Below are 26,576 nucleotides of genomic sequence, written 5' to 3' on the forward strand. Positions count from 1 at the left end.
GTTATGGTTCTCGCTATAGTTGGTTTTTATTATTAACACCATTGATAACAAGGAACAATATTGAGCTACAGGAATATAAAGAAAAATAACTTGGAGGAGTTAAATAGTGGAAACTTTTGTTGATCTACTTAAATCAATTCAACCTCAAATTCAAAAATATCAACTAAGAATCTCGCCTATGCGCGATATTTGAGATAAAGACTTACTTTAAATAAATAAAAACATCATCATTCCCTTTCCGCACCTAATGATGCATATGGCACTGCATTGGTACACTAATCGCAGTGTATCTTGATCATTTTTGTTACATGAAGGTAAGATAATCAGTCTTACGCTTCGACAGTTACATAGGTACTAGAGGTGGTTAAAAAAATTGAATTATTTATTATTTTTAAAAACTCGTTAGAGTTATATAAGAAATGTTAAAAGGTCTAGTCATTTTATGTCTCGTCTGGTAAGTGAAGTAATCGTGTGCTTTTTCAGGTTCATTTTAAATAAGTCCAGTGTGTAGTATTTTTGTCTGTCCTACGTTTGCCTTTGCTTTTTTTAATGTGGTGGTGTTGTTGTCAGGTAATATATTTGTGCAGGTATGTCAGCATTTTTAGTTAATGTTATCCTTCGTCTTGTGTATTTTGTGTACAATTTTCATCATCTCAATTCTCAAATATTTTATGTCAGAAACAGTTTATGTTTGTAAAGCTGGTTTTCAACAGCTGGTTGTAACAGATCTTTTACCCATCCTGCCCTAAACTGTTATTATTTAAACAAACTAATTGACTAAATTAATCTGAATCTCGTAACTGAAGAGAATTAAAATTAAATAATAGGAACCTACTATAATATTTTACTGAGTAACACCACACTATGCAAACACTTACGCTACAAAATGTCCGGGCCTTACTTATAACTTAACTTTACTTACCCTATACGTACATATATTTACTAACAGGTTTTCAACCTAATATGTAAAAGGTACTACCCTACATTCACGGAGACTGGACCACTGTGCACGTGCAAACCACGAGCACACTGCGTGATATCGCATGATTGGCCCATTTCACACCACGGCAAAAATCTACATGGCATGATAAAATACAATACGGTAGATCGATATTTATTGTTTATTTAATGCCTGGCAAACGCAATAACCAGTACGCCATGAGACTGACTAATCTCCAGTCGATTTCCTTTTGCAGGATTTTTACCTGAGAGTACTTGCTCAATTTAAATAATGATTTTGATAAAATTATCATTAAAATCTGTTTTGTTAAGTTTTACCATATTATTTTAATCGAGTTGTGGTCTCGTGGCTAGTGTTGCGGACTCACGGATCAGGGGTCCGTGGTTCGGACCCCACTCTACCTCAACTTGATTTCCATTTTCTAATAGTAAGTTATTTACAACTCGTTGAAAATGTTCATCAAAATTGAAATATTTCCATAAATTATAAGAACACTAATATTTTTTTAAATGTTACACATTAACCGAAGTGTTTTTATTGATATTTTTATAAAAATGATTGACTATGGAGTTTCATAAAAAAAAATTAAAAAGATAAATATTATCAAATTTAAATAGGTACAAATGAATCTAATGAATGTCAATCCTCCATCATTTTACCATGCCTTTTAGATTAAGATGATATGTGGGAAATAGGCTATTCTCTGTCGGATATCACGTGGCCGGTTTGTTTATTTAGTTCATTTAGTTTATTTAGTTTATTTAGTTCTTGCAATAATGAATAGACTTTAAGTGCCATTTATTTGAATAAAAGAAAATAAAAATATAAGACCACAAGTACATACTGTATTATCACAAAACACCTAGGTAGTACCAAAATTAAATATGTAATATTTTAATAACTATAATTCATACTATTTTCTGGACTAAAATGGCCCTCGTCAATGCCTGGAAATGCAAACCCAAGAAACATTTATTGCACCCTGTAAATACATGTACAGTAAAATCTCGATCTCGATCCAATGATTTAACTTACTTTTTTACAAATTTAACTCATTTGCACAGCGCTGTCTATTGAAATTAGTTGTCTCAATATTCCTAAACAGCCAAAAATCTACTTATGATTATATTGAAGAGTAAAAAGCGATATTTTTTAACACAAGTTTGAGCTGAGATCCAAATTTTAAAGCAAGTTCAGGTTGGCTCGAAAGATATAAAGGGTGATATGGTATTGGAAAACTGAAAATACATGGGGAAAAGCTTTTTCGCTTCCACTTTTCAGTATTCAGATGCCGCCATGAAGTGGTATGACAGAAAGGAAAAATGTAACTGAAGACAACTTATATATTATATGTCTCAAAAATATACATGATTCGGCAGCTTTTAAAAGGAAAGCTAAATTTAAGTCAAAATCAATCACTGATGTATTTATTGTCAATAATTTAAAACAAAAGTTTTATATCTACATATACTATGTAAACATAAAGCTTTAATCATATTATATATATGTACATATTTCAATAAACACATTTACAATAAAAAAAATTATTAAAAAAAAGAGAAATGTTCAAATTCTTATTATTTACTCAAATATTTAAATTTTCAGACCATTTCAGAAAAGTAGTAAATAACTTGTGCTGGAAAAATGGAAATCGAGTTGTGGTAGTGGGATTCGAACCTCGGACCTTTGGTTTGTGAGTCTACAATACTAGCACGTGACCACAACCTGGTTTAAAAAAAATATGTAGATATTTATATATTTTTCTTTCTCCTTTGATGATATATTTTTTTTTAAAATACTATCCGGATTTTCGGTTATTCGGACTACTCTCGTCCCCGATTAATCGGGATAGTCGAGGTTCTACTGTATGTACTTATACTATACATCCCTGTAAAAACTTAAGTCTCTGTTCAGATATCCAACTTTTTTTATTGATAGAATTTTTTTAATGCATAGACAATCATTATCTTAAATTGAGATTTACACTATTATCTTTTGCATGTTTTTTGGTTATCTTCGTTTCCAAATAAAACATTTTTTTTGTTCTTTATACTGGATTTTATAAAAATGAGGTTTTTTTATTTTAAAAAGTTCCTAAAAAAAAACGAAAAATGGTGAATTGATTAAACAAAATTATTAAAATCAATATTTCAAGCAACTTTGTGATATTCCATGTTTAGTGTTTTTACCATAGAGTAATAACACACCACCTAATAGTCACCCGTACGGACAAAAAACATTATATAATTATCAACCATGAAGATAGCTACAGTTTACAGCAATACAACGGGGCCGCATGTACTCAGGTCGAGAATTGCAAGGGCAAACCGAAATTATCTGTTGCTGTTAAACTAAAAATAAACCAAAAATTTGGAACACTTTTATTCTATGCAATACAGCTAGAGGGCTTCTCTGGCGAATTATTATTACTCTCGAGGTTTTTACACAACATATATGTGTTATTATACACACTTACCTCTTATACCTTTCATAATATAATATAATATGCAAGTAAATTAACCGGGTAGTGATAATGTGGTAATTTTGTGGACTCATGGATCAAAGGTTCGAGGTTCAAATCCCACCCCACCACAATTCGATTGTCATTTTTCCAGCACAAGTTATTTTTGACTTTTGGGAAATAATCTGAAAATTTAAATATCGGAGATAAGATAAGATCTCAAACATATTATTTAAGCATCAAGATTGTTTTTTTTTTTTTTTTTTAATATGTTAATTTTCCGCATACATAATAATTAAAAAATCACACTGCCATCAACAGGAATTTATTCAAGGTACAAATTATCTTACCTATCCACTGTGTGAGAAGCAGCTGATACGGTTCCACAAGATACCCACAGATGGCACTGAACATCAAAACCTAAAAACCCTAAAATGTGTAATAGGGTTTCCTAACAAATAAAAACCTCTCATAAAAATATAACAATCATGTAATAAATATTTGGCATTTTACATCAAATCAATCATTTATCATATCAGTGTAAAAATTTTAAACTAGATTTCATATTTGGTATTAAAACTTCATACCAAAACTCTGTCCCTTTTTACTTGATCACTATTAAAGCTGGGAGATCACCAAACTCATTAAACTCACATTTATTAAATGTTCGTAATTTAAAGATGTTTATTTATTTGATACCTTCGGATCCATTTGCTGTTTCTCTGACACGGACTTGTTCACTTTTATGACATGAATCCCGGAACTGAACTTGTCAACACTGGTGGCGTGACGGTAGAACACGCTTTAGCTATGTAATCGTGGTTTTAAAAATTATTCAACAAATTAATTTTAACGCAATTACTTTTTTATTAATATTATTTATATATTCAAAAACATAAATTTAATAATACACATTGAACTTTCATCACCATTATCGTAGAAGCAAAAGCGCAAGAGTTCACCGAACACTAATTTATTTTATTTGTGAGGTTGTGAATCACAGTAGAATTCTGCAATTAATAATACTCAAAAACTTTCTCCAAATACTATTTATATTCCATATAAATTATAAACTCAAGCTTAGTTTTAATAACAAAAAGAAACTATAGTTTCAGTGAAGGATAATTTACAGTGGGCATGATAAATATTATAAACAAAATTGCTAATGGAAAAAGATTTCTCGATAAAATTCATTAGGTTATTAATTCCACCAGCTTTTTGTACGGTAAAATATTACAATGTACATAAAGTACTCGGAATTTTAAAAAGATGGCCAGAGCCATGAGAGATTTACAAACAAATTATATTTACAATAAAATCATTTTCATCGTGTTGGAATAATAACATGTTGGCCGTTCAGTCAGTCAGACTTCTACTGCAATTCAATAGAAATTAAATATTGTTTTTTTACTATTTATTAACGTGCTCGCGTCTCGTTTTAAACCGGGCACAGATCTATCTTAGCTGTGGTGATTGCTATGCGGAGCGTACGTTGGTTCACTGATGCAATCATTCATGTAGTCATTCCTGATAGAAGGGTAGCCGTGCCCTGCGCTACTGCCGTTTCTCTCCATGGCTGTTACAAAGTCCCTCAGAAGGTTGGATAAAACCTTTCTCTTGAATCTGAGAGATTCGTCTATCACTTCCTGTAGTACAACTTTTTTGATGGCCACCCCGCCTTTGAGACATTTTAGAAGGTTGAATAAGTCTGTGAAATCTGAAAAGAAAATAATTTGTTATTTATCAAAATAAATCCATCCATATGAAAAATTTATACGTATTATAATAATTAACAGAGTCCAATTTCTAATACAATTTTTTTAATTTTGATTCCTCACTAGTCATTAGAATTGCACATATTATATAACTTGCCGAGTAGTTTATTTCGTAAATTGTAAAAATATATATAACGAAAAATGAAAAAGTTGTATATTTTTCCCAATGTAAGATATCAAACACTAAAAATTTCGTTTTCCATTTAAAATATTTATATATATGCGTAATATATGCATTGTCTTTTTTTATTTATACAAATGTGTTTTTATGTATGTATGCCTTTAAAATTTGCTCAAAGAATTTAGTTACAAATCAGTCTATGAAAATTGTACCTTATTTGCAGTCAAGGATAATCAAGTTTTGGATATGAACTACATACAAGATCATTCAATAGTCCATTGGAGTTAAGAGTTTTTAATAAAATGGCATAAAAGCTTCACTTAAAGTACATGCATATATGAAAATAACGCTAGTTTCGTCGACCCAAAACTACCTAAATGCTAAATATAGCTCACAATAGAATTGTTTGTATGTTTGAAGGTTTTTACAAAATAAATTCATATTTATTTAAAAATACTAAATTAAGAGTCTTTATTCTGCTGTAATTTATATTGATATGTATATATATATATATATGTATAATAAAACATAGGAAAATGTATATATGTATTATGACAACCTCTTATCTTTACATACTACATATTTCCTATAAATGCAATAAATCTGTACTAAAAAATTCTGAGATAATATTGTGATCATAAAGTTTAGGTAACCACTGGTTGACCTAATAATATTATTGGTGAGTATGGAACGTTTATTGATTTGATATATCAATCCGAAACACAAAATGTGCAGGAGAGCGATTTTTTAGACTTCACGTTTCAGAGTATTGTAAAATTGATATTATTATAAAATTGTTAAAAGCAAGAAAATCCTGTGAAGAATTCAAAGAATAATTGCCTTTCAAGAGTATCCTAGCCGTTCAGGGTAGTTTATATGAATGATCTCGAGTGTTTGGCGTTTAGGATAAAGGGAAATTCTCGACTATTTTAGTATATTATTGAGTATTGCATTTTCGGAAGAGTCTTTTCGCTACTGGTTTTGTTGGTTTTCCCAAAAACAGTGATCATGGACCGTGGCGTTTTTGCTTTTAGCCCCACATATCCAGAACACTAAAGCTGAGATTGCAAAAAAAAATAATCTAAACAAATATTCTTTTGTTCCGAGTATAAAAATTGTTACACAACATAATACACTAATAAAATATATTCAAAATAAATCGAGTATTTCATCGTAAAATGTATTTTTCTCTATGATTTTTTATTATTGCATTCAAAATTAACAATTTTTAACAATCATGAATTCAATTTTTATTAAAATTTATGCTAATTCAAATGATTTAGAAAACAAGTAGTTTTTCCGGAATATTCTTCACTCTCACAGTTTCATACTTCCATTGAGAGAGCATTCCATGCTATAGGGCCTGGTACCGCAAATGGACATTTACTAAATTTAGTACACCGGTAGTTGTAATTGAGGATACAGGTGGAAAAAAACCTAGCCCAATAAAAAGAGTTTCAAGATAATCGCTGTTAAAGTTTTTGAAGCATTTTCAACCTGTGTTTGAATTTTTTGTTATGAAAATTGCATATTTTGTTTTCTATGAAAGTTGTGTTTGCTACTCCGCTATTAAATGAGGTATTTTTTAAAGTTATTTGCATATATGGTCATGTTTATACGGCCTTCTGAATGAGTCAATGTCTTAAATCGTTCTTACAACCGATAAGTAAAAGTGAGTCAAGTTGGACATTTTCTTTACCAAAAGCAGGGACCAACTTGAGAGGCTCGTTGATATTTTTGCATGCCGCAACATTTGCTTGCAACCTAGGAAGACTATTTGTTGTATGGTGATAACTAAGGCATGCATAGTATACTAAATATGCATTTACATGGATAATCAACGTTAGGTTGTTCTTCCACCTGTGTCCTCAATTATTCTCAATTCATCATCATTCCCCCCTTTTCCACACAAATTCCAAGAATATTATTTTTAATAGTATTTTTATCATATGTTATATGAGGGTCTTAAGCTTCAGGTGCCATTCCAGGAACAATGAATTCTGGTGGGATTTCACACAAAGAACTGAATTTTTCAACTGCCTGAAAAACCAAACAAATATTGGGGGGGGGGAAAACAACAGGATATTTACCTTTCCCAGGGCGTCTAACCGCTTTGTATATTTGCGCCCTCACATTGAGATTATGTCTCCGGATCTCCGCCAGTTCCTTCCTGGTGAGGGGGGCAGGGGTGTGTACCGGGGTGTGAGCGAGGGGGTGGGGCGTGTGCGGGGTAGGAGTGTGGGGCATGTGGGCAGTGAGCGGACCGCAGTGCGGCCGGTTGGCGAGGCCAATCATGCCCGCGGCGGCCGCCTCGTGAAGGATCATGTTGATCTCTCGGTCGTCTTCCATCGGTGAGACAGCGTATGAGGGGAACGGAGGCGGCTCAGGAGAAGGGGAACGCGGCTGCTTTAAGCCCACAGACAGATAGCTATCTGTAAAGAGAAACGAAAACAACAATTTTAAAATAATATTTTCAACAGAGATTAAACATTTACGAGAAGGAATGTGGAAGTCTAGATATTAACAAGGCTTATGGTTTTTAAATATGTATATTTATACAAAATGATTACAATAGAACTCCGTTTATCCGAACTCCAGTCATGGGGATTGCCAAAATCCGGATCTTTATCAGAAAATTAAAAACAAAGGATATGTTATAAAAAAGAATAAAAAAAGGTGCGCTGGCGGCGGGCGCGCATGTTTAAGTAAGTATTAAATGTGATTCGAATTCTCTGTATTATTTCAAAAGCATTAAAAATGTGATAAGAGTAAATTTTGTGTTTTCTTCCAAAACATTGACTTAATTTATTGGATACTCCAATTATACAGATTTTTGCATATCCCGATAATGTCTGGCACTCATTAATCCGATCATTGAAAATATGTAAAAATATTTCAGTAGAAAGATAGAAACCGTCATGACGATTTTTAATGCATCTTAAGTTATACACATGGTGAGTCCAGAAAGTAATGTCAGTGAGTCGATTACAAAGAAGTTATTCAACTTTTCGTTACAACACATCAAAATTCTTCAAAATAGGCTCCCACTGCATTGATGCATCGGCTCAAAAGATTTTTCCAGGCATCGAATGCGCCACGGTCAGCCTCCTCCGGAATGATCTTTAAGGCAGCGGTACAAGCTGCTTAGATCCCCTTGATGGTCTCGAAACGCTTTCCTTTCATGGGTCCTTTCAGGCGTAGAAACAAAAAGAAGTCGAAGGGAGCCAGGTCCGGACTGTAGGGGGCGAGGGAATCATTGGAACCCCCTGCTTTGGCCAGGTAGTCGGTGACGAGGAAGGCGCTGAGGGACGGCGCGTTGTCGTGACGCAACTTCCACTCATCTGCAATATCTGACCGGACGCGTTAAATCCTGTGTTTTAATCTTTTTAGCACTTTGAAGTAAAATTTAGCTTTCACAGTTATACCGGGTGGTACAAACTCGTGATGGAAAACTTCTTTTATATTGATTGTTTGTGCCAGATTGAACGCAATGAGCATCGTCTTGATTTTGGACCTGCTCACCCTGGCCTTCTTGGGCGAGGGAACGCCGACCTTTTGCCGATCCGTCAGAGCATTAAAGAAGTTTAAAGGCTGTCTTGATCATTTGAACAGTTTCCGTGGCAGTCTTTCCAAGTTTGACGCAAAACTTGATCGCCATCCTTTGCTCTACCGAGCGTTGCATTTTGACTTTTGTACAAAGTCCCAAAACAGCTTCCGCTGAAATGCCGGTCCTCACACTCCGGATGGCCAGAGAAGACTGAAGAGAACCAGCGTTCTTTAGCTGACTTCTCCCACTGCCATTCCCGACTGGTCCACGAGTGCTCCGATGCACAGTCGCATCAAAAAAAATAAAAATAACATTATTTTCCGGAAACACCATGTATATCACGAGATTCTTCATGAATTTTTCAGCATTTGTGTAAACACTATATTACACTATGAAAGGGCCGAATTTATAAGGTATTGTAGTAATCTATATAAATCAGTGTTTTTCAAACTGCGGGTCACGCAAAGCCCTGCCCTGGGTCAGGGTCACAAGTAGGGTAAAAGTAACAAGCCAGTATTTTAGGTCCTACACTGCAATAAAAATACAATAATTTCAGTGAGAAGACCATCTGGTTATTTTTCAAAAATTTGTCAAATCATGGTTTTATTTTCATAGTACAACAGTTTACATGGGTAGAATGTGGCAAATGACAATTAATTTCAAAGCTTTAATATTTTGTTTATTGTTTAAAGTTAAAGAGAAGCCTGCAAATCATTATTTTATTGACCAGAGAACGTCAATTTTATGCGAATTCAATTTTAAGCATGCCGTACGAATCTTACAGATCATACTACTGCTTCTACCTAACATTTGATTTCTCGATTATTGGTAATATGGTTTTCATAGAAAGAAAATTCAATACACCATCATTGAAATCACTATACAAATAGTATAATGAAAGTAAAGTTCTGGGGGGTTGCCAGAAAAACACTGATTTAAATGATTCGACTAAGTGCAATAAAAGTGGCAGTCTTATATTTTTAAATGTATTTTTCGTAACTTTTAAATATTTTTTTAAAAAAATATATAAATTTAAATAAAAAAAACTGTAAATTACCCCCATTGAGCATTGGTTTGACTACAGGCGGCAGGGCGGGAAGGGGCGGGAGGCAGGGCGCCTCCTCAGGCGGACCCGGGTCCGGCGGCGGCGGGCTGGCCACCAGGCGGGGACGCTCGGGCGGCGCAGGCGGCGGGCCCGGGCTGCTGGGCGGCGGGCCCGGACTGCTGGGCCGCCGCGCCGCCACGTGCGCAGGCAGCGGGCCCGGCTTGCGCTTGGACGCGCGCGGCCCAGGCGCCTCGCCGCCCGCCGAGGGCGCGGGTCGCTTGGTTGGCTTAGCGCTGCCGCCCCCCACTAGGTCGATGTCCGCCTCGTCCACCATCATCCGCTGGAAAAGTTATAATATTGCAAAATTTAAGTCTACTAAAAAAAATATTAATATTAATTTGACAAGTTATATATAACAAAATAGGGAGGAATTTGTGCACCTGAGAAGTATGTTTGCTTACTATCTAGGGATGGTAAAACTAAGAAAGATATTGAAAGGAGGGTGAGTGCCGGGAACAGGGTGAACAGCAGGAGCGAGTGGTGGTTTTTTTTAGAGGTTTGCAAAAAAATTATCATATATTTGTACCTAGATATACCTTATGATCAAAAATAAACAGGAATTTGGCAAAAAATTGGCAAGGAAAATTTTAATTTTCAATTTTTTTTTTATAATCCCCGTTAAAATACTCGCCATTTGCGACGATACAGTGATGCCAACGCTTAATCCAATTGTCCATGCACTTTTCATAGGCCTTGCAAAGGTATGGCCTTTAGCTCTCGCAATGAATTCTCATTTATGACATAAATCATTTCAAAGCGTGTTCCCCTTAATAGCAATTTTAGTCTTGGAAAAAGAAAAAACTCAAACGGGGCCTGGTCTGGAGAATACTGTGCTTGACTCGTGAGATTAGTCAAATTTTTGGCCAAAAACTCCGAAATAATCACTGCTGTATGAAACAGCGTTTGTGTGTTTGGGACGAGGGGGGCAGTGACGCGTTTCATACCCAGAACACCTCAATGATGAGATGCTCAATAACACAACAAGCTCTCGGATTGGTACGCATCGATTTTTCAACACGATTTGCTTTGCCGATTCTATGTTTTCTTCGGTACTTGACGTTGCCAGACGTCCAGTTCATACTCATTGCTCATGCATTCAAGAATGTCTTTAAACCTCTGGTACCATTCGTATGCCCGTGTTGATTCTCCAAAGGCTTTATTCAACATTTTCAATGATTCAGCACACAAAATTTCATGAGTAACACAAAATTTGCGGCACGCTCGTTGTGCAAATTTTTTACCCATTGTAAAAATCGCCACACAGCAATTTTTCCACTCACTCAAACAGACGCTGACAGAATACTGAGTATCCGATCGCCGTCAAACAGATTGTTAAAAACAGTGCTGTCAACGTGGCTACAAAAAAGAATAACGATTGGTGCAGCGCGGGCATTTAAAATTAGAAATTCCCATTTATGTTTAATCATATGGTACATACAAGTTATACCATTATCACCATTCCCCCCCCCCCCCATTCTGCACCAGAATTTATTTTTTGGATTAGAAAAAAAAAATCATTGGCTCTCTTGGAAAGTTGGCTACATGTCGCTCAGAAATTTTTACCTTCATCCCTTTTATATTAATTACAATACGGAAAGTTATAAAACGTAGTAGCATGTATAACGCGCTGTGAAGAAAAAATTGTTAAAAGAGCTTTCAAATAACCTTGAAAAAAGTGTTGTCGTAGTGACAGGTACATGTTTTAAGTGATATTTAAAATAACATTTTTTACTTTGAGGGAAAAATATTTTTTTACATTATGAAGTTTCAGTTTTTTATATTGCATTTGACATTAAAAAAATAATCATCTTAAAAATTATCATAACTAATGTAAATCCTTGATATTATTATTCTTATTATTATTTATTAATGTTTTAATTTTAAGTGAGCAGCTTAAAGCTGATATGCTTAAATTCATTTTAATGTAAGTTATTTGTTGACGCACTTTAACCTTTCCAAAAACCAATCTATTCCATTTTTAAAATTGACAATTGAAGACATGAGTGGATGAAGGTGTTATGAGACAAAAAAAAAAGCAGAAATATCTGAGGTTTAAGTTTTGAACACCAGTACATTTATTGATAATATAACACCTTTGTTCGCTCTCGAAATTGGTTTTCTTTTACTGTTTGGTCGAGCAGTAGGTTTTATATGAAAGGGATGTACATAAAATATTCATCTATGAAAAAAAAAGCACATTTTCAATAATTTGCGACATTACGCCTTCATTAAATTCTTGAACCATTTAAATCTCTACTAAGTTGTATATTTTCGTAAAATATTGACAAAAAATGCGTCAAAAAATCTGCTTATTTTATTTTTCAGTTAATAAAGAGATATTCTATTAAATTAATTTTTGTTTTTTTAAAAATAATTCAATCCCTACAACAAACAACAATTGCTTGTACTTCCGAAATTACAAACGAATCGAAATATAATAAAATCATTGAAAGTAGGGAAAAAAATCCAACAGTAGCAATATCACCCGCTATAAAACTAGCGTTGCGGTCAAGTTTCTTCCAAAATGTGTACCCGAGGAAAACTTCCATAATCAAAAACAATTGGGTACCATAATTTTTTACCAGTTCCTTAGAGTTAAATGTAGAAAAAAATACTTAAGCATAAATTATGTCAATTTTATAAGAAAATAAAACCGAAAGAAATTAGATTTTCGGGTTAAGAAAAAAGATATTGAGATGTAAACATTTTTTGTTTCATTCCTATGTCTGAGATTAACTTTAGTATGAACTTATACTTATTTAGAAAAAAAAAAATTAAATGTAATTTTATCTTAAAAAATTACTCCTAAAAATGGGTCATACTATGGGATGTATAAAATTTGGTTATATGTTGTACGTGCAAAGAAAAGTTAAATATTGTCAACAAACCTTATCAATTTTGAATGGATTTCCGAACATGTGCTGTCTTACTGGTGCTGACTCAATTTCCCGAAGTTGGGGAGTCATTCTCTTGAGGTACTCTTGGTAATTACCCATTTGGGCCACTGGCATTGAATGTAAGGAGTCGTCATCCACTAATTTGGTGTGCGCAAGAGATGGTTGAAGGAAATTTGCTCTCATTCTTACAACCTGAAACAGCAAACAAAAAAATATTCGCAAAATGTATCTCTATCAATAATAAGGAAGTTCAGTAGATTTTTTTTTATTTATTGATAAACTAAGCCAAAACTTATTTTTAAAGATTTTTATGCATTTTATTGTCAGCGCAGTGCAGTGATTAAAAAAAAGTGTATTACTGAAATTACATCGGCCTCGTGGTGTAATGGTCACCATGCAAGAGGTCTCGGGTTCGATTCCCAACATGGTTGATGTGAAATATTTATTTGCAAGGTTGTTTTTACACTAGAATATTTTATAGTCCTTGGGGTGCTATTCTGAGCCGCTCTCATGGCACGAAAAAAATGTTTTTTTCGTGTCTTTTGTATGGAAATACTCGTACGAGATAATACGGCCGCGAAAGCATTTGGAGTACCACCCTTGGGCTGGTAACGGAAGCGTAAGACTGATCATCTTACCTTCATGTAACAAAAATGATAAAGATACGCTATAATTAGTGTACCAATGCAGTGCACTATGCACCATTAGGTGCGGAAAGGAAATGATGGTGAAATTACTCCACGTTTCAAGTTCCCTTCTGCTTCTTCTCGGTCAGTTCTGCCAATTGGTCCGTTGACTTGCCGTAAACCGGAAATCTTTCACAACTCTCATATCATCGGTTGATTCATATGAACCAGTGACTTTCAAAGTGGTTAATTTTTATTGAAATATTTTTTTCATGAATTTTCAAGAAACTTTGCAGTACAAAACATTTTTATATAGAACTTCCTCATTAACATGTTCATGGATACTTTTATTTCATAGGAGTGGCTCAGCGGAAACTTTTCTCATTAGATTCACTCATATGTACATATATCACAGCTTTCATATTTTTTGAACATTTATCTTCAGATTGGAGTAAATTATATTTGACTAACATACTGAGATACCTTTGCGGCAGACTGTTTCTTATAGGGGCACAATATCTCCTCCTACCATATAATTACTTCAGTTTCGCATAGACTATAGCAGTCTTTTCACTACCAATGGACTGTTTTTGGTTTTGAACTGACTGGACTGGTTTAAGACTGACAACTATAACCATCATTGCTTAAATGAGGGACACGATTTTGTAGGCACCCAGCATAACGGCGAACGTGTTAATACATTCCAGGTATGAAACGTAGTGAGAAGATATAATAATGAAAATTTGTGATGCAACAATACTACAAATTAAATTAAGTAAATTAAAACTAAAGCATACAACTTTTTACACTGATTATGCATATAATAGGTCTAATTCATTTGTAATAATCTATTATAATAATGGAATGAAGTTAAATATTATTAAAATTTTGATAATTTTTTCATTTATTACAACGGTGAATGAAGGAAGTGTTTGGCGTCCAATGAAATACATACATATGGAGAATTCAATTATTTGCAGAATAAGAATTTAAGATATAAGCCATAAAAAGCACTTTAAGAAAAAGAGAAGTAGGATTCTTTGAGCAATATCCTTTGAATATTCCTTAATTTTTACACCCCAGCTTTGAAAAACGGCGCAAGTATACAAAATTGTTTAACTCACCTGGTCTAGTAAATCTCTTCTTTGTATATCAAATGGGTTTCTATATGTATGCGCTTGTGCTCTATGTCGACTTCTCGAGAGCCCTACCACAAATCCTCCAAATTCATTTAATTGGTCTCGTAAGGCTGTGAATTTGTCTTGTAAGCACGGGTGGGTCGTCAAGTCTTTCTTCAGAGGAAATCTTGGGTTGACCCGTACACTCTCGGTTCCCTTCACCGGAGTAGAATTTGTTCCTACTTTGTTCAATACATCTCCGCATAATTTATCAAATTCTAATTTAGCCTGGTTCTTAAGGCGCTTCAGATAATTGACAACGGAATAACTCAAAGAATTGTCTTGGGAGTCGGGGACTAAGCTTTGAACTAATGGTGTAGGCGCTCCCATCTTTGTAAGAGCTCGTTTTAAAGGCTAGAAAGAAAATCATTTTTATAATTTCATAGCTATAATTTACTGCATACAAATAAAATATGTATTTATTCATATTTATATATAACAAGCACATTAAATTATCTACAGGTTGAAATTCTAAGTGTGTTTATATTTAAGCACATTGTAAATAATAAATTATTGAAATACAGTTGCATTATGAATTTCAATTGTTTAAGAACATTGTAACAAACAATAATTGTTATATATTTTTTCAATTAAATATTTTTAAAGTTTTTTATTAAATTATGTACTGAAGTAATTTCTTTCTGTTATGTTTTTATACATTTAAATTGGCTATGAAAAATGTTATTCCTATGGCTCCATTCCATATAAACTTAACATATTTCAATAATATTGTTATTTTTGGAATTAATTTAATAATATCGCTTTTTCTTATTTTATACGTTTTCTTTTTTTTTGTTATTGAGATTAACACAGTTAATTAAAGTACAAAGTGAAAAATATCTGGCCCACGGCCCAGCTTGAGATGAACATTTTGCAGGTAAATTACCTAGAAAAATTTTGCTGCCATTTCAACACACCTAAAATGGTAAAGCCATGCCACTTTTGGTCCCATATGATATTTTTTGACAAAACATTCACATTTATAAGAATATATTATTTTATTCATTATCATCATCCCCTTTCCACACTGCATAGGTGCATAGGGCACTGCACTGGTAAATCGAACTCAGCTTAGTTTCGATCATCTGTTACATGAAAGTAAGGTGAAAAATGAAATACTGCAATTTTAAAACCTTCAAAATCAATATTTCATGTCCACCCACCAGGAATCTAACCCAGAACTGTGCACAGAACAACAGAAGAATGGTAGAATGATAGGCGAATGTTTCAAACAATACACAAGGAGGCGGACTTATCTCCACTCGATATCATTATCCAGGATTTATACACGAGAGCAACCATAGAGTCGAAAACACCCGTCCAGGATTCTGGTTGGTGTGAAATTATTGTATTCTCAAAAGCATTTTCGAATCTTAAACTTGAAGGGTTAAGTCAAAAGGAAAAAGTGGGTAACTCACGGTAACATAATAAGAAGGCATTCGGTCAATGTACTGCTGGAACATTAGTTTCCATTCCGGCGTTGGTTTACATCTATGGATTTTAAAGAGATCGTCAAGTAGGGGAAGAAGAATGGGATAGTTGTATGGCATGACAAACAGGTTGACACAGGTGAGATTGGTACTCGCTTTCAGGTAGCCAAAAGGGTGGCTTACTTCTGCGCCTTTGCAGTTATTAGCTACAAATACCTGAAATAGAAATATACATAATATTAAAACAAATAAAAATGCACAAGTAATCAATCTAGTCGGATAAAGGTTATCACAGTTATGAGTTTATTAATAAAATATAACCGATTAAAAGACATTAACATTGCTCTTTTTTATCTTGTGAACCAGTGTTTTTCAACCTGTAGATCACGACCCCCCCAGAGGGTCGCGGGCACAAGCAAGGCAAAAGTAAAAGATGAAAAACTGGCATCCTGGGGGGGTCGCCAGTCATTTTTCTATACGTAAGAGGTCGCGTATTCAAAAAGGTTAAAAAACACTGTTGTAAACATTGCATGAATTACTATACTTTATTTGTCTTAATTATTTTTTCAAGAGAATTACTTTTACTCCCAAGATAACTTTTTGATAATCTGCATGGAGACACAAAAACCGGTGCACCTTACATAAAAGAAAAACACAATTTTGTGCTGATGCCAAGCATCAGCACAAAATTGATGTTTTGAGGCAAACATTTTTTATTTACAAATTAACACAAAATGTTGTGCCATCGATTCAGAGTAAATGGGTCAATTGATACATTTTTTAATCAACTGCATTATTGCGAAGAAAACGCAGCCTCCCGCGACTCAAGCACAGAAGGTTTTGGTTTCGATTTCCAGTAAGAACATAAAAACTTAATCTGATATTTATTAAGTTTTTTGTTAGATTTTTGTACATGGCCTGAAAAAATAAGATTGTATTACCTACTAATTGATTAAAATTCTCACCTGCCAACAAATAGTTGGTTGTTTCCTCGCTAATATAAATTGTGTAAGAGGACTAGGTTCCAGTTCATACTTATCAAAAGGCAAATTATCTATAACCATCGGTTCCTGGGAAGAACATGTAAACTTCACAGCTGGGTGGGCTGATCTAGGAGGCTGCGAAATAAAGAAAGAATGCATAAGTTGATTTCTGAATTAAACAAAATAAAAAGAACATTTGAAAAATCATTATTGCCTAAAGAATTTTTCAATTATGTATACTAGTATAAATATTAACAGTATGAACAAGATACATATATGTATATATTATAATCAGTATTTGTAAGTAAGTAGCATTAAAATAGTTATTATCGTCAGTGGAGTTTTTTTGTGAAATGTGATCAAAAAATTAATCACTTAAATCTGCCAATGACAGGTCATAAGATCTGAAAATGCCTAGACTTTGTTTTTTTTTTTAAGGGGTACTCTGTTGAGATATCTGATATGACCCGGTGATAATGATCTATTACTTTAGATATACATATATGTACATACAGATTTTTTAAATGTTTTGTGACTGTATATAAGTTATTGTCAACTAACTGTGCATATATAAATCTATAAATCATAAAATCAATCAAAATAAATACGGAAACTTGTTAACTATTCTGCTTACAAAATGCTTAGCAACAGACATTAGTTTGCATGTTTACTAACAAACAGTTATTATGCAGTTTTTCATGTCAATATGATGCACATACTATTATGCACTACATACATACCAAATGGATTAAGAAATACATTGATTAGTTAAGTCCATTCAAAGGATCAATAAATATGTCACATCTCCTAAGTATGTGAAACTTTTATGGAATGTTCACGGTAATAAATTAAATTGACCACTATTCATTAATACAACAATACTGATAAAATGAATGCATTAGTCTGCAATACCTGTACTTATAGTCCATTAATATCATAACTTATAAATACCACTTTGAAAACAAATGTGCATTATTTACTTTATTGGAAATTTAAATGCAACATCTATAAAAATACGTTTGTAGTTAAAATTTTACAGTTATTGTAGGTAATTAAATCAAATAACATAAATTCACTACTGCAAACTCCTGGATTATGACACTTAAATGTAACAATATATTTGATCTCAAAGAAATCTTCATTTTTATCACTTAAAAAATACAACAATCTTCTCCGGGACAAATTTATAATTTAGGAAATAAATGTACATTTATATTGCAGTTCAGTATAATATTTAATAATACGGACAAGTTAAATTTCATAGGTTGGGTTGTTTGATCATTAGTAATAGTAAAAATTCAAAAATAATATAAAGTGACAATTTTAAAAACACAATCTTTAAATGGAAGACTTTTTTGAAAACATCAACTATCGGTTTGATTTTTAACTATATGTTACTAATGATCAAACAACCCGGCCTTAGCGGGACAACCACAAAAACGTGAGCTTTTTTGTTACTGGTGTTGAAAGTGATGATATTGAAGGTATGACAATACCAGAAAGAAACTAACTTGACAGTTAAAGGAATGAAACTAATAACTTCTTCACTAATGAATTTTCCTGAAATACCACCATTTTCATTACCTCAAGAGTGCTTTACGCAGTAAACCTATATTTTATAAAATATTAACATTTGCAAATATTAAGTTGATTTAAATAAATTTACATAAAATGATTCATTCTTTTCAATAGATGGCTAAGATTATCTGAATAACTAGGAGAACAAGTAGATTTTTATTTTTTAAACATCACTAAACTTCACTCTCACAGTTTTGCACTTTTGTTTGAAGAGCATTCACGCCCTGGGGCATGCAACTGCGAATGCACCTTCACTGAATTTAATGTGTGGCTGGAGATGTAGCTGATTGAAGCGTAAGACGTCTTTCAGCCAATTCATCTGGAATGCATAGCTCTTTTAGATACTCAGGAGCAAGGTTTTGCATTAATTTACACTGAGGCAAAACATTTAGTATTTCACGCTTTAGAGAAGCACGATCCATGCGATTCCTGAAGTAGTGGCGTGATGTGGCAAAATTAAAACATTTTCAAGATAAGCCCACTTTAGCATCTAGCGTGAGTCGCCGTGTACTTGCCTTGTATGCAGATGACTAAGAGTCTCAAGTTTTTCCCGAGATAACCAAGTGAAAACATACTAGAAGATGACAAAACTAAGACATCTATCCAAAATAATGTCCTCAGTGTATCAAACAAAGCTTCAGACGAGAGCCCTAATTTGAACAAAATCATCACCAGTTTAAAATCTTCCCGCGGGCGGCAGTAGCTTGCATGAATTTCATAACGTATTATCACAATATGGTGGCCAGTGCGGGCTTCTAATTATATTACTTTATTTTTTTTCATTAATGCAGAAATCAATATAAAAAACCAATGCTATATAAATAATGTTATGTATCTAAAATATAAACCTGTGTAAAATATTTTTTTTAATAAGCAAATGTTTTTAATTATTGTTCCGGACGCGTAAAATCGAATAAATTAAAATAATACATTAATTAGAAAGGATCCCCGGTAAATGTATAGAACTGATGGCTGGGCTCTCAATAAAGATAAAATGGTCACTTTCGAGCCTGGCCTCAGTATTACCGGGGAAAAATAGCTAGGTTAAAATGAATAAAATGTACAAAAATATATTATGTAAATGTCATGTTGCGCGCGTCGCGGCTGCCGACGAAATGGCCCGTACGGGCATTGAGCGCCCGTATTTACGCCACCTGCGGCCGGCGGCATGTAGCGAGTGGCGGGGAAAGATTACCCCCACCACTCCGAGGCAGCCGGCGCGGGTGGGATGGCCGACTCACGGAGCCCGACGCGCACCGCTTTATAAGGCGGTCAATTGGAGATATTAAATCAGTTGAGTTCCTAACTCTGAACAGTTCACACGTGTTTTATTCCGTTCTCCGTCCTGTTCGCCTTCCTGCACTTCGCTCTTCGCTCCGCTCTGCCTGCTGACTGCCTTCGCCTCTCTGCACCACTTGGACCGGGTGGAAAGTCCTTTTCAGGGCTATTGAGGTTGACTTGCGGTCGGCGCAGCTGTGCTCCTACCTTCCGACTTTGTCTTTGGCTCTGTCTGGGAGGGCGGCTTCCCACTTACGCCGGGAAGCTTGACTGCGGCAGACGCGGGTGACGAACCGGCGAAACTTTCATCGTGGTAACGCGTACGTTACATTTGGTCCTTCGGAGCTAAGGATCGTCGCCAGTGGTCTCCAGTCTACAACACACCTACAGCATGCCGGTCAACAGATCGCCTGTGTCGACGCGTTCGGGAACGCGTCGAGACGCCGGCACGGAGCACGAAGAGGAGCTTCAGGAGCCCCAACCGGGGTCTGTACGAGCACATCAGGAGGAGCCCCAGCCAGGGCCTTCACACGACTGCCAGGAGGAGCCTCATCAAGGACTTCTGGAGGAACAAAAGGACTCGGACGAGGGATCCGCACCCTCGGAGCGGTCCATCTCATCGGCGACATTTCGCCGACAGATGGAGGAACGCGAGGCGCATCACGAGAGGCAGGTGAGCAGCCTCAACGAGATCATCGCCGCGCTGAAGGCCGCCAACGCGAGAGAGGACGCCAGACGAGACATGGCAACCCCCCTCACGCCCACCATCGAGAGGGACCTCACATCGCACGGGACGTCGGAACCGGCTCACAAGCCGCTGCCGCTGACGTCAGACGCGTCTAGGACCGACGCAGCCCTCAGTACGAGGGAGGCTGCCGCCGCACGCCACGCCGCACGCTACGCCGCTGATCCGGAGGATACCGGAGCGGCGTACATCCAGCAGCCGAGCCACTACGACAGCAGCCGGGCGAGAGACGGGGCCGCTTGGAAGCGCCCTGTCACCGACGCGGAAGCAGCCTTCAGCACAAGGGAGGCCGCCGCCGCACGCCACACCACACGCTACGCCGCTGATCCGGAGGACACCGGAGCGGCGTACATCCATCCACCGAGCCACTACGACAGCGGCCGGGTGAGAGACGGGGCCGCATGGAAGCGCCCTGTCGCCGACACGGAAGCAGCCTTCAGAGCAAGGGAGGCCGCCACCGCACGCTACGCCGCTGATCCGGAGGACACCGGAGCGGCGTACACACTTCCGCCGAGCCACTACGACAGCGGCCGGGTGAGAGACGGGGTGCCACGGAGGCACCCGGTCGCAGAGGCGGACTCCAGGACGAAGGAGGCCGCCAACACACGCTACGCCGCTGATCCGGAGGACACCGGAGCGGCGTACACATTTCCGCCGAGCCACTACGACAGCGGCCGGGTGAGAGAAGGGGTGCCACGGAGGCACCCGGTCGCAGAGACGGACTCCAGGATGAAGGAGCCCGCCAACACACGCTACGCCGCTGAGCCGGCCTACGCCGGAGCGACAAACGCACATTTACAAGGCCGCTACAATGAGCGGCATCGGGACAATGAGGCGCCACCCGCACACAGCCGAAGGGAGGACGCCGACGTACGCTACGCCGCCGGGCCAGGCGAGCCCGTAGCGGCACGTACTATACCACTGGGGGGCTACGAGTTTCGTGACCCGGTGAGCGCGTGGGTACAAGAGGGGCTACCCACGGAATACATGCCGCCGGGTGCCACCGGCGAGCCTGTGACAAAATACAGACAGCCGCCGGAGTGGCACACGTTCATGGCGAGGCAAACCGGCGCTAGGGATCTACCGCAATTCTCCGGCGACCCGCTAGAATGGCGAATATTTAAGGCACAATTTGATCAATCGACACAGATGTGCTCCCTTACAAACGCGGAGAACATTCTCCGTCTGCAACGAGCCCTCACAGGACGGGCCAAGGCCACAGTGTCGTCTTTGCTGGTAGATCCCCGAAATGTGCCGGACATTGTGAAGATGTTAGAGGCCGCCTTTGGACACCCGGAGATCGTCGTGGACAGAGTACTGGAGCGGATAAGAAAACTCCCTAAACTGGCCGACAACGCATCCCTGGAGGCCCTGACGGACTACGCGGTCGCGATAAGAAACGTCGTATCGACCGTAGAGGGCCTCGATGGAAGCCACCTCTCCTCCCCGAAGCTTCTGTCCGAGATGACTCAGAAGCTGCCACGAGTCGAGAGGATGATGTGGATTATGTCACGAGCGGATACCGTGAGAAAAGCTACCCCCAGGGATCTGGCACTGTGGCTAGCGAGACTGACCGGTGCAATACCGAATGCGGGTTGCATCGGGATCAGCACGGAACCCGCCCGAGTGGAGAAAAGGCGTACCCAAGAAAGGCACGTGTTTCTCACTCAGGACAAAAAATGCCTGTTCTGCGACATGAGTGGACACGCATTCGGACAATGCCGGAAGTTTCTCCGGAAAACGGTAGAGGAGAGGTGGACAATTGTGCGTGCCAAGTTCGTGTGCTACGGATGCCTAGAACCGGGACACAAAACGACCACCTGTGAAGCGGCGAAGTGCGACGAGTGCCACGGGCGGCATCATCGGTCACTACACCGCGAGAGAGTGGACAGTACGCCGAACGAGCAAGTCTTATTGACAAGGCGAACGGAAGTCCCAGTGACCTTCAAGGTAGTGCCAGTAACCTTGAAGGGCCCGCGTGGGTCAATGGAGATCCACGCACTACTAGACGAGGGTTCATCGGTAACTCTCCTCGAGGAGGATGTCGCCCGTGCAGTGGGCGCCACCGGGGCCTGCGAGGAGTTGAGACTCATCGGTGCCAGTGGGAACACGGACACGCTACAATCACAGCGTGTATCCGTAATCCTCGTTAAAGGAAACAGAGAATTTGGTGTCCAGGCACAGACGGTGCGGGTCATGGATCTGCCGCACCGCAACCGAAAGAGCACCAAGACACACGGGTCAGGCATCAAGCCGAAGATGTTAATCGGTCTTGATTACGCCACCCTAATGGTATCTACAGGCCCGCCAGTCCTACAAGAGGACGGGCGGCTAACCATCGAGACGGCCCTAGGAGCCGTCACCTACGGCGGGGCTGTGCACCCCGCCTTTGAATTACCCCCAGACGGCCAGGGTGAAAGGGACTTAGCGGAACTGGTAAAGAAGAGCTTCGCCGTTGACTCGCTAGGTGTAACCACCCTGGAACGTTGCCGCGCCGCAGATGTGCGAGCGGCGGAGCTCATGAGCAGCTCAACCACACAACTACCATCCGGACGATGGGAGACCGGTTTAGTGTGGGCGAAAGACGGAGATTCTTTGCCCTGCAACCGGCAAGCAGCCATGAAGCGGCTGCACTCCCTGGAAAATAAACTACGGAAGGATCCGATACTGGCGATCGCATATCGCGCCAAGATGGCGGACTACATTGAAAAGGGATACGCCGTCAAACTAAGCCGCGAGGAGGTAGACGCCCACCATTCGCGCAAATGGTACCTGCCCCACTTCGCGGTGACAAACCCCAACAAGCCTGGCAAGATAAGGGTCGTGTTCGACGCCGCCGCCCAGTTCCAGAGGACGGCGTTGAACGACCATCTACTGACGGGACCTGACCTGCTTTCATCCCTCCTCGGAAACGTGATCCGCTTCAGAGAGGGACGAGTAGCCATCGCGGCCGACATACGGGAGATGTTCCTGCGGATAAGAATCCGGGAAGCCGACCAGCAATCGCAGCGGTTCCTATGGCGGACGCAGGACGGGCAGGAGCCCGACACGTTTGTCTTCGCGTCCATGATGTTTGGAGCGAAGTGCTCACCCAGCAGCGCGCAATTCGTGCGAAACACAGTCGCCCGAGCACACGCGAAAGAATTTCCCGCCGCAGCGGAGGCGATCGAGCACAATATGTACATGGATGACTACCTAGACGCCACAGACAGCGAAGAAACAGCTGCAAGCCTGGTACGAGATGTTACCCTCGTACTCGGCAATGGCGGGTTCCGGCTCACCGGGTGGGCTTCAAACAAACCAGATGTCCTGGAAGAAGTAAAGGCCGACGACCGGGCCAATACAGCAGTCACCATAGGGGAAGAAGTAATGACGGAGCGGGTCCTCGGGATCGTATGGGATCCCAAGAGCGACCTATTTATATTTCGGCACGGAGCCGAAAGTGCAGCCATCCCGGAGCGACCCACCAAGCGCGGCATGTTGAGCGCCGCCATGAGTATCTTCGACCCAGTAGGCTTCATTGCGTGCCTCACGATACGGGCGAAGATATTGCTGCAAGCCATCTGGAGGACAAACACAGGTTGGGACCAACCGCTGCAACCGGACCACGCCGAAAAGTGGTTGGAATGGCGCGACCTGCTGGCAGCGAACGGCTGTACAATACCGAGATGCTCGCTGCAAGGGCAGAAAGAACCCGTGACACTGCACGTGTTCTGCGACGCGTCAGAGCAGGCATGCTGCACAGTGGCATACTTTGTGGGGGCCGATACCACAAGTTTCGCAATGGCGAAGTGCAAGGTGGCCCCCCTAAAGCCTCTGTCAGTGCCTAGACTAGAACTCCAGGCAGCGCTACTAGCGGCAAGGATGGCCGCCACCATAAAAAAAGAGAGTCGAGCTCTCATCACCCAAACCGTGTTCTGGACGGACTCGAGCACGGTCCTGTGTTGGCTGCGAACCGACCCACTGCGGTACAGCACGTTCGTCGCAAACAGGCTGGGCGAGATTGACGAGCTCACAGACGTACGGGACTGGAAATGGGTCCCCACCAAGGACAACCCAGCCGACATAGGGACCCGCGACAAGGGCCCACCCGACCTTGCGAGGTCGGGACTATGGTTCGGAGGCCCCGGCTTCCTGAGAAAAGGGGAAGCCGACTGGCCGAAAGAGAAGAAGTTACTACAACAACCGGACGAGAAGACGCTGGAGCGGAAACAACCCCGCCACTTCGTGGGCCACATCAGACGGACGGAGGCCCTACCCCAGGTGCAGCGCTTCTCGTCGTGGACCCGACTCGTCAGGGCGACGGCATGGGTGCTGCGATTCATCGCACGATGCCGCCGCCACGAGTCCCTGCCGTCCCCAGGGGGGACCTTTGAACTTCACGCCTCAGAAACACGGGCCGCAGAAATCATGCTGCTGAAGCGGTCCCAGGAGACGGCTTTCGGAGAAGAGCTGGAGCTCCTGAGACGAAAGGCGCCTATCCCGCCGCACAGCCGCCTCCATGCAGCGGCACCCTTCTTAGACGAAGAGGGAGTCATCCGGATGGGAACGCGCATCCAAGCGGCACAGAGCTTCGCAGAGGACTGCAGCGCGCCGCCTATCATGAACGGGACCTGCCCATACACCCGGCTGCTTATCACGCACAGCCACCGGAAGGGTGGCCACCCGGGAGTCGAGAGGACGATCGCCGACCTGAGAGCCAGCTACCTCATCCTGCGACTCCGCGGGGCTGTGAGGAAGATAACACGATGGTGCCCGCTGTGTAAAATGCTGCGCAGCCGGCCCCAACCCCCGCTGATGGGGCAACTGCCTGAGGCCCGACTGGCCTTCAGGACGCCGCCGTTCACGCACTGCGGGCTTGACTTCTTCGGACCGATGATGATCACCAACGGCCGAAGAAAAGAAAAGCGCTATGGGGCACTGTTCACCTGCCTCACCACACGCGCGATCCACCTGGAGCTAGCGTCGTCCCTCGAAAGCGACTCCGCCATAATGGCCATAAGAAGGATGGCCGCCCGCAGAGGCTGCCCACACACGTTATACTCGGACAACGCTACCAACTTCAGGGGAGCGGACAAAGAGCTGAAACAGGCCGTAGACGAGCTCCTGGCGGACCCCAGAATGCTCGCCGAACTTACAGTTCGCAAAATTGAGTGGAAATTCATTCCGCCCTCATCACCTCATATGGGGGGAGCGTGGGAAAGACTCGTGAGATCTGTAAAACGAGCCCTCCACGCAACCCTCAACGAGCAGGCTCCAAGAGAGGAGACCCTCAAAACCATATTGGCTGAAGCAGAGTACACCGTGAACAATCACCCGCTCACGCATGTGTCAACCAAGCCCAACGACGAAGCACCGCTGACCCCGAACCACTTCTTGCTCGGGTCAGCCAACACACAGCCAACTCTGGCATATTATAACAAAAGGGAAGAAGGGGCCTGCCTTCATAAGCAATGGAGGATCGCCCAGAAAATGGCCGACATGTTTTGGCGCCGATGGCTGAGGGAGTATCTTCCCACCTTGGCGCACAGGAAGAAATGGCGCGAGCCCGCGCCTCCAATACAGGTCGGGGACCTCGCGCTCATCATGGACCCAAATCTGCCGCGGAATTCTTGGCCTCGCGGCAGAGTCACCCGTGCAGAACCAGCAGCTGACGGACAAGTACGAGTCGTCGAGGTGCGGACCACCAACGGCACCTACACCAGACCAGCGGTGAAGATCGCCGTACTAATGAAGGAAGAGGAACAACGCGCCCAGCAGGAAAATAGTACAGACTAGCTGCACGGGGGGAGTGTTCCGGACGCGTAAAATCGAATAAATTAAAATAATACATTAATTAGAAAGGATCCCCGGTAAATGTATAGAACTGATGGCTGGGCTCTCAATAAAGA

The 26,576-nt window shown here is 40.3% G+C and overlaps 2 protein-coding genes across 2 annotated transcripts; one reads left to right on the forward strand and one right to left on the reverse strand.

Moving 5' to 3' along the window:
• Positions 1 to 4,456: 4,456 nt before the first annotated feature.
• On the reverse strand, positions 4,457 to 18,976 carry LOC148281248 (integrator complex subunit 6-like). The gene is made up of 7 exons (XM_088226987.1): positions 17,067 to 18,976; positions 16,090 to 16,317; positions 14,618 to 15,025; positions 12,859 to 13,059; positions 9,923 to 10,250; positions 7,409 to 7,750; positions 4,457 to 5,139 (listed from the first exon to the last, which is right to left on the reverse strand). The coding sequence occupies exons 1-7, from the start codon at positions 17,241 to 17,243 to the stop codon at positions 4,883 to 4,885; spliced, it is 1,941 nt and encodes a 646-aa protein (XP_088083113.1). The 5' UTR covers positions 17,244 to 18,976; the 3' UTR covers positions 4,457 to 4,882.
• Positions 18,977 to 20,331: 1,355 nt separating this feature from the next.
• LOC148281249 (uncharacterized) lies at positions 20,332 to 26,463 on the forward strand. Its single transcript, XM_088227018.1, has 2 exons — positions 20,332 to 20,800; positions 21,401 to 26,463. The coding sequence occupies exons 1-2, from the start codon at positions 20,332 to 20,334 to the stop codon at positions 26,461 to 26,463; spliced, it is 5,532 nt and encodes a 1,843-aa protein (XP_088083144.1).
• Positions 26,464 to 26,576: the final 113 nt, after the last annotated feature.

This window comes from Micrasema longulum, unplaced genomic scaffold (genome assembly GCF_059751315.1).
Source record: "Micrasema longulum isolate JH-2025_06_02 unplaced genomic scaffold, ASM5975131v1 h1tg000482l, whole genome shotgun sequence".
NCBI classification, from domain to species: domain Eukaryota; kingdom Metazoa; phylum Arthropoda; class Insecta; order Trichoptera; family Brachycentridae; genus Micrasema; species Micrasema longulum.

Excerpts from the sequence above, each read along its gene's own strand:
- LOC148281248 (XM_088226987.1), bottom strand. The coding sequence starts at position 17,243 with ATGCATTCTTTCTTTATTTCGCAGCCTCCTAGATCAGCCCACCCAGCT. Across the intron at positions 16,318-17,066 it reads AACCAACTATTTGTTGGCAG|GTATTTGTAGCTAATAACTG; the intron begins GTGAGAATTTTA and ends TTTCTATTTCAG. Across the intron at positions 5,140-7,408 it reads GGTTAGACGCCCTGGGAAAG|ATTTCACAGACTTATTCAAC; the intron begins GTAAATATCCTG and ends TTTTCTTTTCAG.
- LOC148281249 (XM_088227018.1), top strand. The coding sequence starts at position 20,332 with ATGCCGGTCAACAGATCGCCTGTGTCGACGCGTTCGGGAACGCGTCGA. Across the intron at positions 20,801-21,400 it reads TAGGACCGACGCAGCCCTCA|AGACGGACTCCAGGATGAAG; the intron begins GTACGAGGGAGG and ends ACCCGGTCGCAG.